This window comes from Thermobia domestica, chromosome 14 (assembly GCF_964235325.1).
Source record: "Thermobia domestica chromosome 14, izTheDome1.hap1.1, whole genome shotgun sequence".
Classification (NCBI taxonomy): Eukaryota; Metazoa; Arthropoda; class Insecta; order Zygentoma; family Lepismatidae; genus Thermobia; species Thermobia domestica.
In genome coordinates, this window is record NC_137467.1 from 172,517,123 (window position 1) to 172,530,423 (window position 13,301).

General features: G+C 35.3%; 1 protein-coding gene across 2 annotated transcripts in view; it reads left to right on the forward strand.

The window, feature by feature from the left end:
- The first annotated feature begins 5,123 nt into the window (after window positions 1–5,123).
- Window positions 5,124–13,301, forward strand: part of LOC145670476 (calnexin-like) — a 45,613-nt gene continuing 37,435 nt past the window's right edge. The window contains exons 1-2 of one of the 2 annotated variants that reach the window (XM_081739190.1): window positions 5,124–5,418; window positions 12,071–12,226. In XM_081739190.1, the coding sequence (XP_081595316.1) occupies window positions 12,107–12,226 (120 nt within the window). In that variant the 5' untranslated portion in view covers window positions 5,124–5,418; window positions 12,071–12,106. Of the gene's footprint in view, window positions 5,419–5,481; window positions 5,765–12,070; window positions 12,227–13,301 lie in introns of those variants that run through there. The other variant, XM_081739191.1, reaches the window with a different exon arrangement.

The following is a 13,301-nucleotide window of genomic DNA, read 5'->3' on the forward strand; positions in this document are numbered from 1 at the left end:
CACTAGTGGGATCGCATGATCGATATTGAAATGTGGTCAATGTGTGTGTCGATATCAACATGTAGCTAATGGGCAAATGTTAACATGTCCCACTACAGCTGGGACACCGTCCCACGTGCGTACTGGTCACCTCCCAAGAGTTGTAACACTTATTTTGCAACACCCGATATATATATACAGTGAGAGAGAGATAGTAGATGGATAGATGTAACTCTCTTAGGAAATAAACCATGCAATGTAGACAAAATAATGACTATTTTACTGGATACCACAAGTAGCAAGTAGAGAGCTACGCAGTATTCCAATACAAGGGGTGTGGCGAAATTAGGTAGCACTGCGAATATCTTGGGAACAAATCATCTAAGATAGATGGTTGTGAAGAAGTATTGGAAAGACCTTAATCCAGCAATGGATCACAATTGTAGATAATGGTATGTATGTGTTTCAAATATAAATGTTTCAAATATAAATAACTCTTACCACTACACTCATGTGATCCCAGTTCTCATTCTTGATATCAGAGCATTTGAGATTATGAAATAAACGCTTATACCTTGTTCTAGAAATCACATATTTACTCCTGTAGAATATCTAAAAAGAAAGATATTTAAGGGGGAGTAGGAGGGGCAATTGCACCCAAGGGCTTGAGGAATACATATACTTTAATAGATTGTCTACTAATATACTAGTACAAAACGTAGAAGTCTTACATCCAGGGTGCGAATTACCGGGGGGGGGGATGAGGGGGATTTTCCCCCTCAATCACATTTTGTTCCCCCCCAAAGAAGTCAGCTGAAGTATCCCCACCGGGGATGCTCGCTTTCCCCCTCAAACTAAGCTTAGTATAACTCCAAATTTCACTGATTTTGTTATTTCTTGTAAATTTAATCTTCTAGCTGTATTTCGAAATGATCGATGTAAACTGTTCAGTTTTGGTCATTTCTACTTACCACCTAATTACCCACTATTTTCAACGTCGTTTAGTAGAACTATATTATTATGACTACGGTTGTTACTTGCAACTGTACCTTCGTACCCTTCAGTTCGTCATCGTTTGTGAATTTGAATGTACTAATTGCGTATAACAAAGCCACATATAGATTTATAAATGTTCTTAGCGGTTGGCCAAGAATAAGTAAACAAATAGCTTCTTCTACCATAGTTGGCGAAGTTCGGATATGTCATATTCATCCTCTATATTTGTATCGATTATCATCTTATTTTAATTTTTGTTATAACATGTTATTTCATTTTCCAGTGTACTCTTTGTTAGCACATGGTCTTCATTCCCTAGTAGGTTGTGTGTATGCAACTCAAAAGTTGCATTTAATTTGTGATAATTAGCATAGTAATCACTGCTTTTACAGTTTGCGGAAACGAACTTTTGAAACTGTACTCAAAATCTGAGATATAGGTATTCTCTCGTAAGTATATGTTAACGTACACGCTGGGGGATACGCTCCTAGTGAGCAGACATGTTAAGGAAGGTGATTTTTAGGTGAATAAGCGAATAATTCAAGATTTGTTTCAGCATTTGTTAATACGACTGGTTCTCCGTGTCATTGTCCGTGTCTGTATAAGCATTTCAACTGGAGCGGGTTTTTTTCAAGTTAACCCTTCATTTTTCCATCTTTTCGCTGTACAGTTTGCTGTCCACGCAATTAATGTTGTCTGAAAAACTTCAGTGTAATGTTTTACTTTATTTGAATAACGTAGCCCATAGTGAATCAACTCATCTTCAACCTAACAGTAACGTAATTTTTAAGTGTTGACTTTCCGTGCCCATCACGGAATCGATATTTGGAGAAAAAAAAGTCGTGATGAGCACAGCTTTAGCGGGAAGTAGAAGCACAAGCTCAAAATTTGAATTGAGAGATTTTAAATATTTGGACTTCGATTTGACCTTGATGTGAGAAATCGGGACCAGCAACAATCCATTTCTTATTTGATAGGCTAATATCTAGATTTTCTTAAAAAAAAAAAAAAAAAGTCCAGTTTAACTGATAATTTTAGTGGTTTTCACAAGACTGAAGTAGGTTTCTTTTCGCAACCTGTATGTATTAATGCAAAGTGGATGCTTTCAATATGAGTGGAAAAATTAACATATGCTTGTTATCATGGCTATCGCTCGAGCCAAATTATTAACTGAATAAACCTTAGAGAGCTACGGGGACAAGAGTGAGTACAACATTAAAACACGTTCAGAAAGGTTTAGTGGGGTGTGTGTATGTCAGACAATATATATGTGCATAGTTATTGTCGGTAGATTTATTAAATTAATAAATCTCTTATTTATTACAGATGTCACACACACACACACACACACACACACACACACACACATATATATATATATATATATATATATATATATATATATATATATATATATATATATATATATATATATATATATATATATATATATATATATATATATATATATATATATATATGGGGGGTAAGGCATGTATTGTCTCATTTTGACATTTGAACCTTCAGACTATGTCCTTTGGCCTAATTTTATCCCCCCCAATATAGATGATCTAATTCGCACACTGCTTACATCAATGGTGCTCTTGCCCCTCAAGTGAAGTCTGAAATGACGCTCCTGATTTAAACTAAAATTTATTTGTTCCAGGGTATACCTGGGTAAAATTTACTATATAACAAACGGTTCTGCGAACTCGAAATATTCTAAGGTTCTAAGAAATCTATTTTCAACAGGTTCTAAGGAACCGGCTAAATATCATAACTGGTTATACATAACGAAACTCTACAACGCACATTAATTTGCAGCAGTGTGACCACCGACAAAAATATTTCGTACTAACTTATGCACAAAAAAAAGTACTAGATCTGGGGAAAATGTACTAAAATTTTATCTACTCCCGTTTCACCCTATTTAAAACAGTTTACGATTTAATATCTAATTATTCCAAGGTTTACGGCAGCTCTCCCTCCCTTTGAATGGGAGAGTGACCGCCACATTCTTGAAAGAACCCTCAACTTTAATTTTTTAAGTCACAATTCGATACAAACCATGCAAAACTACCTACACACTTCTAATTTTGACTTTACGTCTCCAGACTAAAAGTCCTGGCGGTATCCCTGCTTAATTGCCGTATTAGAGTTGGAGTTGATTTTTGTTTAGCGTCCCTCTCAGTAGCGAGGCTATATGAGATGTGGACCTACTGATTAACGTGGAATCCAAACCACATGAGCTCCCGCCGGGAATCGAACCCGGGTCTCCCACGCCAAAGGCGCGTACGCTAACCGCTTAGCCACGGAGGAGCTCTGCCGTATTAGAATTCACCGTAAAACCACTAAAGTAACACAAGGATAACAAATACAGATCATGTCGGGAGAAAGACAAAGAAATGTCATAAAATAGGTTTATTGATAAAATCGTGTTTTAATTGTTTAATGCCTACTGTTTAAACAGATCATTAAATATGGAATATTGTTTACTGTGGTCATTTATTAGTTTTAACCTTCATTCTTTGGCACTTTTGTAATTTCTATTTTTCTAAATAGAAAGAACTATAAGTTACAGCACAAAATTGATAGAAACGGATCTGTTTCCTCCCAACACCCTTAACACTGAATTCGTACATTGCCAAATTTTCATGAGATTCCTTTTTCTCTCCCAAATGTATTTATGAGAAAAGAAGGGGAGGAGAAAAATACTAGAGTTGTTGGTAAACTTACTAGAACACTAAACCACAGCACTAAACTATTATAAAATGTACTAGATCTAGTACGAAAGCATTAGCGGTGGCCACACTGTTAATCAGTCTATAACTTTCTTCCGAGGCAGCACCTAGTCTGGCGATTTTTTCTAAATATAATAAAAAAAATGGTTAATTGCACTGAACGTTTTTATGAAGTACATAATTGAATACTCATAATTATGGAAAGCAAAATTCTTACAAAAAATGAAAAGCGTTTTAAAACGTGAAGAAATATTGTATTTTATGTAACACGTTTGTCGAAGGTTTATGGCAATAATTTATTTCTTTTAATTCTTTCATAAAATATTTTACAACACTTGTGGGCCATCAATAACACTTTTGTTTTTATAGTTATATTTAAATTATCAACATTTTTCTTTGTTGTGATCAAATGATGTTTAACAGCCTATAAAAACAGAATGCTGAAATAGTCCATTAAAATATTATTGCCCAATACTTTCCTTTTGTTTGCTTATAAGTTAGCTACTTTGTAGTATAACATCAAGATTAATTTCAGCACATCCCACTCTTCGGCGACATCGTGCCGCGACCTTATCTTATCGCAACATTGTGCGCAGCTTTGCCCATGGCCACTGAAAGATCATAAAGGTACGGAACGATACGCTTTGTGTAAATTCGCTTGCAGCGCCTGCAACTTTTCTAGAATACAGTGTTGCCAACAGATTTTGTGAAAAAGTTTTCAATAAATGTACCTATAACGGCAATTAGCAAAACGGATTTAAAAAATTAAAAAAAAAAAAAATAATGTTGAAATAATGTAAGTTTAATTTCACAAATTTTCTTTCATTTTGAAACAGTATTAAAACCTCAGATACATATGATAATGAACGCAAAGAAAAATTTTATTTTATTTTCACAACAAATACAGATTGTTATTATATTGGACTTTTTTAAAATAAAAAAAGTAAAGTATAAAGATCTGTTTCTGAACAGTGACGACGCTGGAGGGCCTAAGGATGGAGGGTCCCCCCGTAGACTAAACCTGCCCGGCAGACATGATGTTTTATTATCATTTTCGTTACATGAAAAATAATTTTCCCTAAAAAGTCTCTGTCCCTTCGATTGCCCTCACCAAAAAGTAAAATTGGTGTCGCCACTGTTTCTAAAATAATATTTGTAACTATTTCTTTAAAGCATAACTTACATCTGAAATTGCAGAAAAGGAATCCAAGTAGGCTATATTGGACGTTGAAATGATATTTTACAATATTGTCTCATTTCTTAGCTCAAACAAGAATTTCACAATTTCAATCGATGATTTATTACATTTGTTATTAACGGAGTAAATAATCGTTGTAAACTTCAATAAGTACTCTGTGGCAACAGTCCAGCAATTGTAAATTATTTTATATTTAGTAGTGATATATACATTCCGATTTTTTCTCCTTTTCGATAAACATAACGGAAATACTTAATTATATTTATTTTAAAAGACGCAACGTCACGAAACATTTGCTATTAGATTATATTCTGGCTAATATGACTCAAATGGTGTACCGGAAGAATGCGTTTCGAGTGTGTTAATTTATTCTCCTCGGTGGTTGCATGACAAGCAGTAAGACTAGCAGCAGAAGCCGGTGGAAGCAGTGGTGATAAATGGTTCCATAGCGGTGTGAGCTACAAAGCAGGAAATAACTAATTTATAATTCTGGAGGTTCAGGAGGTAAGCAAATGTAACAAAATTCTACCCTCGTGCAGTTCCGTGTATCGTTGCTATGTACACGCAGTTAATTTTGATTGGCTGGGAAGTTGTGTCTTAAAACAACTATAATAAAAGTTACTCTTCGTAAATTTATTTCGGTTTTCAGCTGTTTCATCATGCTTTTTTGATTTGTTGTGGCTTCAGATTAAGTCGGTTAATGGGATTTTAATAGTAACGTGGAGACTTTTAATCTTATTTGGTTTTGAAGAGGCTAGCCTGTTTTTGTAAAAGACGGAAGATCGAATTCCGGTATAAGGCGTGTTTGAAATTTTCGTGATAGGTAACTGCAGTGCAGTGAGTGGATATTGTAAGTAGTAAAATTTTATTTTTAAGGAACTAAATAATAATGTACTGAATATTCTCTCTGTTGGCTGCGTACATTGAATTTTCACGGTATACACTCAGAAATTGTTATAGAGGAAGTTGCACTTCGATGATGTTGCTAAAATAGTCGGGTTTCGCAACAGTATACTCGTAACTATTATGAAATATATAAAGATATAGTCTTATTACAAGAAAAAATCGTTCAGTATGAATTTAGTTATTTTCTTGATATTCGTTAAAATAAGCGAAAAAAAATTGCAGTATGAGTATAGGGTAGGGCATTAAAGCACAGGAGGGTTACTCAATTTTTTTTTACCGGTATATCGGTCAAGGCTGTGCGAAGGTGTTCCCACCCGTTTTTCTTGAAGCGGAACTACTGTTGCTTGTACTTTCTTAAATGAGTCAGTAACATGTTCAATTCTACTACAAGGAATCTACGGAATACCTTACAGGCAAAAATAGTACTATTTGTACTTAAGTGCAAGGGTGTTTCGTGCTACCTATCTGCGTGATCGCGGTTTTATTTTACGACCTGTGTTCGTATGCTGTATTTATATCCTTAAGGGTAAGCTCTCCCAAAGTTACGGAGGGAATTCAGAACATAATATAACCCAACTGACTATGTAAGACGACCGAAGGGTAAAAGTTACTTTCTAAAATAAATTTAAGTGAAACACCTTTTCTCACATCTGCGGAATATATCACTTTGTGTTTATTATTTGGTAAGAATTGTGCTCCACCATAGACTTCTGGGACACTGTTTAGCAGAAAGGGTCCAATCTTTTTTTCTAAAAAGTGTCACAATTTTCGGTAGTTTCTGTGGCTGATATTTGGTATCTCCCCTAATCTTGGACATATAAGATTTAGTGTGTGTTACTTACTTTACAAAATATAGCTGAGCTACGGACGGATAGCGAAGGGAGTTAGAAGCCCCCAGGGCCCTTGTACTTCTACCTTTATCACAATTTAGACAAAAACAAGGTACTCGGTTCTGGAACCTTGAAACGAGTTGGGGGAGATACTAAATGCCATCCGTTTCTGTTTACGTTAGGTTAGTTTATGTTGCATTATATTAATGTAGATGTCCGGCATAATTTTCGAAGAAATGATAGAATTTAGCTTATTTCCATTAATATTAGGTTAGTTTAAGTTAGTTTAGGTTAGGTTTGATTTGGTTAGGTTATGTTAGGTCTAAGTACTTGCCTCTTCCATTCCTCCTGTAAATTTTGTACTTTTTACGTACTCCTGGACACCTTCTGCTAAACATTTACCTGTAAAATCTACAAATTCACAAGGAAAGAATGAGTAATTTATTTATTTATGTGCAATACTTCTTACGTAACTAACTAGTCAGAAATTAACACAGTAACACTGTTAATGTAAGCGCAATATCCTCTATAATGGAAACACCTACATCCAGCATAAACAGTATAACACCTTATGTGCATTTCCCTTGGTATTGACTATAAGTAGTGCCTGTGGTTGGTTCTAAACGTTGTGTTCAATGTATCTGTCTCATGTTCGAAGAATGGTGTGAAATGGTACGCAACAAATCCTCTCGTACGAACCTACGTAGTAAGCATGGAAGCCGGTAGTGAAATGAGAGCTGTATGTTTATAGTAGGTTATTTTCTATTTTTATCAAATATAATAAAGCCTTTCAAAAGATTTTTCGAAAAACTATATATTACGTGTCACAGTGTGTCTTGTTGAAGGTTTATCCGTCGATGCTAGTAATGTTAAAAGTCTGTACAAACGAAAATATGACAAACGCACACAGGTAGTACAATGCATACAACAGCATCGCACAGAAATGAAGTATCGCACCCCCCGTTGACTCGTAACGCAGCAAATGTGTTAATATGGAGTAAACATATTCCAGTGCTAGTTATTAATCGAACCAAATGGAATTAAATAGACAAATGTTAAAATGGAAATGAAAGCTTTCAGTGTAATGTCCAACGATTATGTTTCTTAGGCTAAGAGAGTCGAATGATGAAACAATTGATGGAATGAGAATGTGGGAGGAAATCAAAGTACTCCGATAAAACCTTCATGCATGACGTTGTCCTTGGGCGGAGATCGAACCAGGGTCCCCACACCAGAGGTAAGCAAGCACTCTAGCATTGTCCCATTTTGTCTTTCAGGACTGATATAAAACCGTACTTAACCTAATGAGGCATGAAAGAAAAAAATGTAACATTTCACCCCAAGCACGATAATTCATGGAAGTGGTACTGAGGACAGTAATTACGTTAAAAGTATGAAGGGGGGGGGGGGCGATGTTCACAGCGATGTAAGGTAACATTGAATGTGAGAGTGGGCTTAGTGAGATTTTTTCCTTTAATGTAACGTCGGACGATTATGCTCCGACGATGATGATGAGATGGATTACAGTAGTAGAATGAAGATGATGGAGGAATTGGAGACTCTGAGAAAACCCGTACGCTCAGTATTTGTCGACCACAAAGTTCACTTGGTGGGATCTGTCATGGAACTAGGAATCCAGAATATCAGAAGTGCGCGGCCCATAGCATAAACTTAATTCGAATTTATAACTTTTTTTTTTTTTTTTTAACGTAGTAAAAAGTTTGGCACTTTTTTTTTCGCGTTATCACTTGATGATATTTGCATGTAAATCCTCATTTAGCCCTGATACCGAAAATAAATCAACCAGTTTTCTAACGTAGATAGAATAGAATAAGTAATAGGGCCTGAAAAATCTTGCTTGCAAGTACTATAGTATTCGCGCAGAGTCATGAAGCTTGACCTAGATCTACCAATATCACCACCCAATAGAACGCGAGGGTTGTGTTCCGGCTGTCAACCCCCACCCATCAAATTTTGTAAGTGTCCTCTCTCGCGCTACACAAAAGACATCTCTCTAGAGTACAGTGTTGTCGGATTAGCGCCAAGTTCCGATTTGTGAATTGTTTTTTCTTGCGTCATGTTTTCGTTGTTACTATTCGTGTTATTGTTACCGTTTTAGAATAATTGTCACAGTGGTTATTGTCATGCAGTGTTATTATTGGTAAATTTTATTTTATTATTATTTTTTTTAATACTCATTTACTATGTCTTCAAAGTTTGGCAACATTGTTGGTGAATTTCACCTATTTGACGTTTTCCCAAGTGTACGCTCGGGAAGCGGTTCCACGAATTGTACCGAAGTTTTCCGATGTGTTGGAGCTGAAGCAAAATATTTCTATGATTGGTTTAGAGCAAAAGCTTCATGACTCGGCGCGAGTACTATAGCCAGTCAAAAAAATCTACTAGCGAGACCATTTTGCAGTTACAGTGTCTTTATTCGCCAAATGTAAAAATGTACTCGCCACTGGCGTGGAGTCGAGTGGATTTTTCCATACCCTGGTAATAGTAGCTATAAAACTAGGGATCCCTCTCCGCTGGATTTTGTTGTCGTGGTCCTATGTTCGATTATTAGTAAGAGCACAATATTAATTTCACTATCATTCACTCTTTTGAATCATCCTTCTGTTTTAGTTTAAAGGACGACTTCATGGGACGTTAAGCTACACTATTTCATGAAGAAAAATAAATTCGGAGACACTGAGCCTATTGGCCGCACTACATACAAAAACAACATGAATGTTCTTTCACTTCGACATTATTTTGTTTCATTTCAAATATAGAAATCACTTGACTTACTTATTTTTCTTTTAAAATTACAATTTCAGTAAAATTATAATCTGATGTGTTCACAGTGTTTGTTGGAATGGAGTATACGTATTATTTCAAAACTTACCATTAAAACAAGGATGCGAATAAGCAACAAAATTTTACTAGCCCAAGAAATAAGCTACTAGCTCACATCCCACAATAGAAATCATGTATTTACCTTCAGTATGATGTTAAATACTCGCCCGCAGGGTTATTTGCATCCCTGCATTAAAATATTTCATATTCTAGGTGTTCTTATTGAATGTTTTCAAGCGTTTTCAAAGCTTGAATGAACATGCACCATTCATTCTTGACTAGATAAGTAAATTCTTCCACTCTTGTTTTTCGGTATTCCATGATTGCAATGATATGATGGATGAGTATCTTTCCCTTCTGGCCAGAAAAAATGGTGATGGCCCATGAGTATGTAACAACTTGACTGTGACATCATCGTCTGCATTCACTTCATTCATATGACATTGTAAGCTGTCATAAACATAATGGATAAATCATCTAGAGAATAAGTCTGGATAAGGTGATGGGAGTGCGAGGCATTCTTTAGGTCAGGGTTTCTCAATCTAGGGGTCGCGACCCATAGCTTGGTCGTGAGAGGATTTCAAACATACTGTTATTTTTATACGTAATGTTAAGAACAAAAAAAAAAAAAAAGTATGAAACATTTTCAACAATTACTGAGTTTTAAAAAATCAGTTTTCCAGCAAGCTGACCACAATGAAGTTCGATTTTGGTGTGGGATTTTGTTTCTTTCCTAAATTTTAAATATAAACAAGTTGCTTTTAACAGTTTTTGGTAATATTGAACACACACACACACAACAATGTACCAAATTCACATCAGTATGAGGTAGCTCCAAGTGGCGGCTTCCCGAAAATTAATATACTCAATATTTTTTAAACAACTGTCAAAGTGTTTTAACCAAAATTGGAAATCAGTTTTTTTTTTTTTTTTTTTTTTTTTTTTTTTTTTTTTAAATCATATGAACCAAAATTAAGGGACTTACGAAGTTTTAAAATATTCATAGTCCTCCGTTTTGAATCCGTATGACCGATCGAATTCGATATTTGTAATATGAATGAACTGACCAAATTTGCTTTTAATCCATTAGCTTTTAGGGAAGTTACTATTTCAACTATATACAAAAAATGGAATTCTACTATTATAGAAATAGATGGATATCGTGAGATCTCGTAGTAGGTATATTAAAAATCCCACACAAGCTTATTACAAACCAGAAATTATAAGGGGTCGCTGGCGAGAGGATGTGCTAAAAATGGGAGTCGTGATAGAAATTAGGTTGAGAACCACTGGTTTAAGTTATTGATTTTTCGAAAACACACATTCTTAACTAGCAGGTACCTGGTATTCAATTATAGAAATGCATCCTGTAGCGTCCATTAACAATATACATGCTTTTTAACTGTATATTTGAGTATTTTTTTTAACCATGAGTTTATTGGTAATGTAAGAGGAAATGGTTTAATTGTACATTGTTCGTATTTCGTGTTGAAGTTCGTTATTTCGTCTTACGTCATATAAGCGTGTGATGATGATCATATCATCTCTGGAAATTGCCTTGGTTTTCCCCGTATTTTTCATTTCGTTAGTTATTTCATGACTACTAATTTCCATTCTGTGTGTGCTTTAGATTATAGAACATAGTGTGAGGAGCGAAACTAAAGTTCTACATTTTCAGTCACTTTCATGTTCCCTGAAGACAGATGAAGTACATAAACAACTGCAAAAACTTGTCTGTCCTTCCTACTGTAAAGATCGCTATTTTTCCCCACATGTTCCTAGTTTTACATGTTTCACTGTTGAGATTCCAGAGATATGTGTTTTTTAAGGCAAACGTACTAAAAAATTTGACTTCGACGTAACTCAGTCTATAAAATACGTTTACAGTTTTAGAAATGGTATTGAGGTACTTGCACTTAAGGAAAAAAATCTTAGGCGCATCTAAATACCTCTCCGCTTTTTAGGTACATTTTAAAAACATGCTATATTATTTATAAGACTGTTTAAAAAAATTAACAGTTTAGTAGTATCTATGTTTAAATGTAATTATATCACCATTGGAAACTATAAATATATTTCAAACATTCAATTACGTCAAATTATCTTTCAGGCTATAAATATTTGAGTACAGAGGAACATGTGAAAAAAGTGGCAATCTTTACTGCTAGAAGAAGAAAAACAGTATTTTTTTTTAAGTATTTCTGATACGTACTGTAGTTGTGTTGAGCGAACTGTAAAATGAATCTAAACGATTTAAATAAGTGATCCTTACTTTCACTAATCTATTTAAGTTCTAATCTATCTTTACATTACAGTGAAAAATGACAGTAGAAGCCTTGCTTGAAATATATTTTTTTATGAGAAAAGTCATAGTTGGTTCCCTCGAATTGAGAAATTTATATATGTGGCAAACTTTTATTACAGTTTGTAAGCGCCAAAGCATTCTACAAATAAGTTTGCCTTTAGAATTTGAGCTTTATTTATTTTTGTACTGGACTGTTGATTAAATGTCATACAATCACTATTTTATTTGTCAAACATTTTCTTCGTAATAATTAGTGTATTCTTTCTTACAGGAATGTTGATGTGAGTCTAGATCGAAAGTAACCAAGATGAAGCTCGTTGTATGTTTTTTGAAGAGTTTATTAGTTCTAAATTTAGTGACGTTTAGCCTATCGCAATCAGAACCAGAAGAAGTGTCACCAATAGGAACTAGTGCTCCAGTAAGCCCTGTAAGTGTCACTCAGTATTTCACTGTGTAGAAGTAAGATAAACTTACGTTAAATAACCTCCAGCGTTCACAGATTCAGCCTTAATACTTCCAAAGCCTCCTCAGTAACCATATTAGAATTTTCCAACTAACTTAATTCTTAGATAACAGAGACTCATCGTAAGAAATATTGTTGTGAAGAAGTACAGGGTGACCACAAAGTCCTGTTACCTCTGAAAATAAACGTACGTACGTAAATAACTACATGGAAAGAATTGAATGACATGAAGAACAAATCATTCAAGAAGCTTTATTGAGATAGGAAACATTAAATGTGCAAAGGATCAGTCTCGACCGTCATTCTCATGACAAAGGATAATAAGCCGCCAGGTTCTGTGCGACATTTTGCGGAGCATTGCAGGTGTAACTTGAGTGAAAGCTTGTTTCACAGCTTGTCAGTTCGGCAGTGGTATCGTAACGGTTTTGTACTATGCGCGGCAAAAAACCTGCAACATGAGCATATAAGTTTATTGTGAAATGACGAAGTCTTTTGTTCCAAAATAAGTGTGCACGGGAGGAGGCCGAGGTTTATGCTGGTGTGATTCGTTCCACTTAGACGTTATGTTCATTCCCTGTGCTGTTAGGCGTAGTTTCACAATAAACTTACATCCTCATGTTGCAGGTTTTTTGCCGCGGATTGTACAACGAAGCCCTTCATGAATTCTCATAGCGCATTATCATAGGTGGCGGCGATAGGTCTACGGACGCCACGACCCACTACATGTTTCTCCTCGTGTGAACGGTCTGTCACTTCTTTCATCGTCCTTCAAACTTCCTGTGGCGAATAGTTTATGTTACCGTCGTAAAAGCGTTTGTTTCGGGCGAGGATCTCGTTGAAACCTTGCCCAAAAGTCTGCACTCACTTTTTCCAGTGTCTTACCTGTAGTTTCTCTCGCGCATCCAAGAACTTGCAATAACACGGTCTTCAATGCTGTACTTGGAAGTATCAGCCGTTCACACAATCAGAAACAATGGAAAACCTTATATTAGCATTTATCAAGGGGTAACGGGAAAAGTTATATTAACATTTAAGGGGT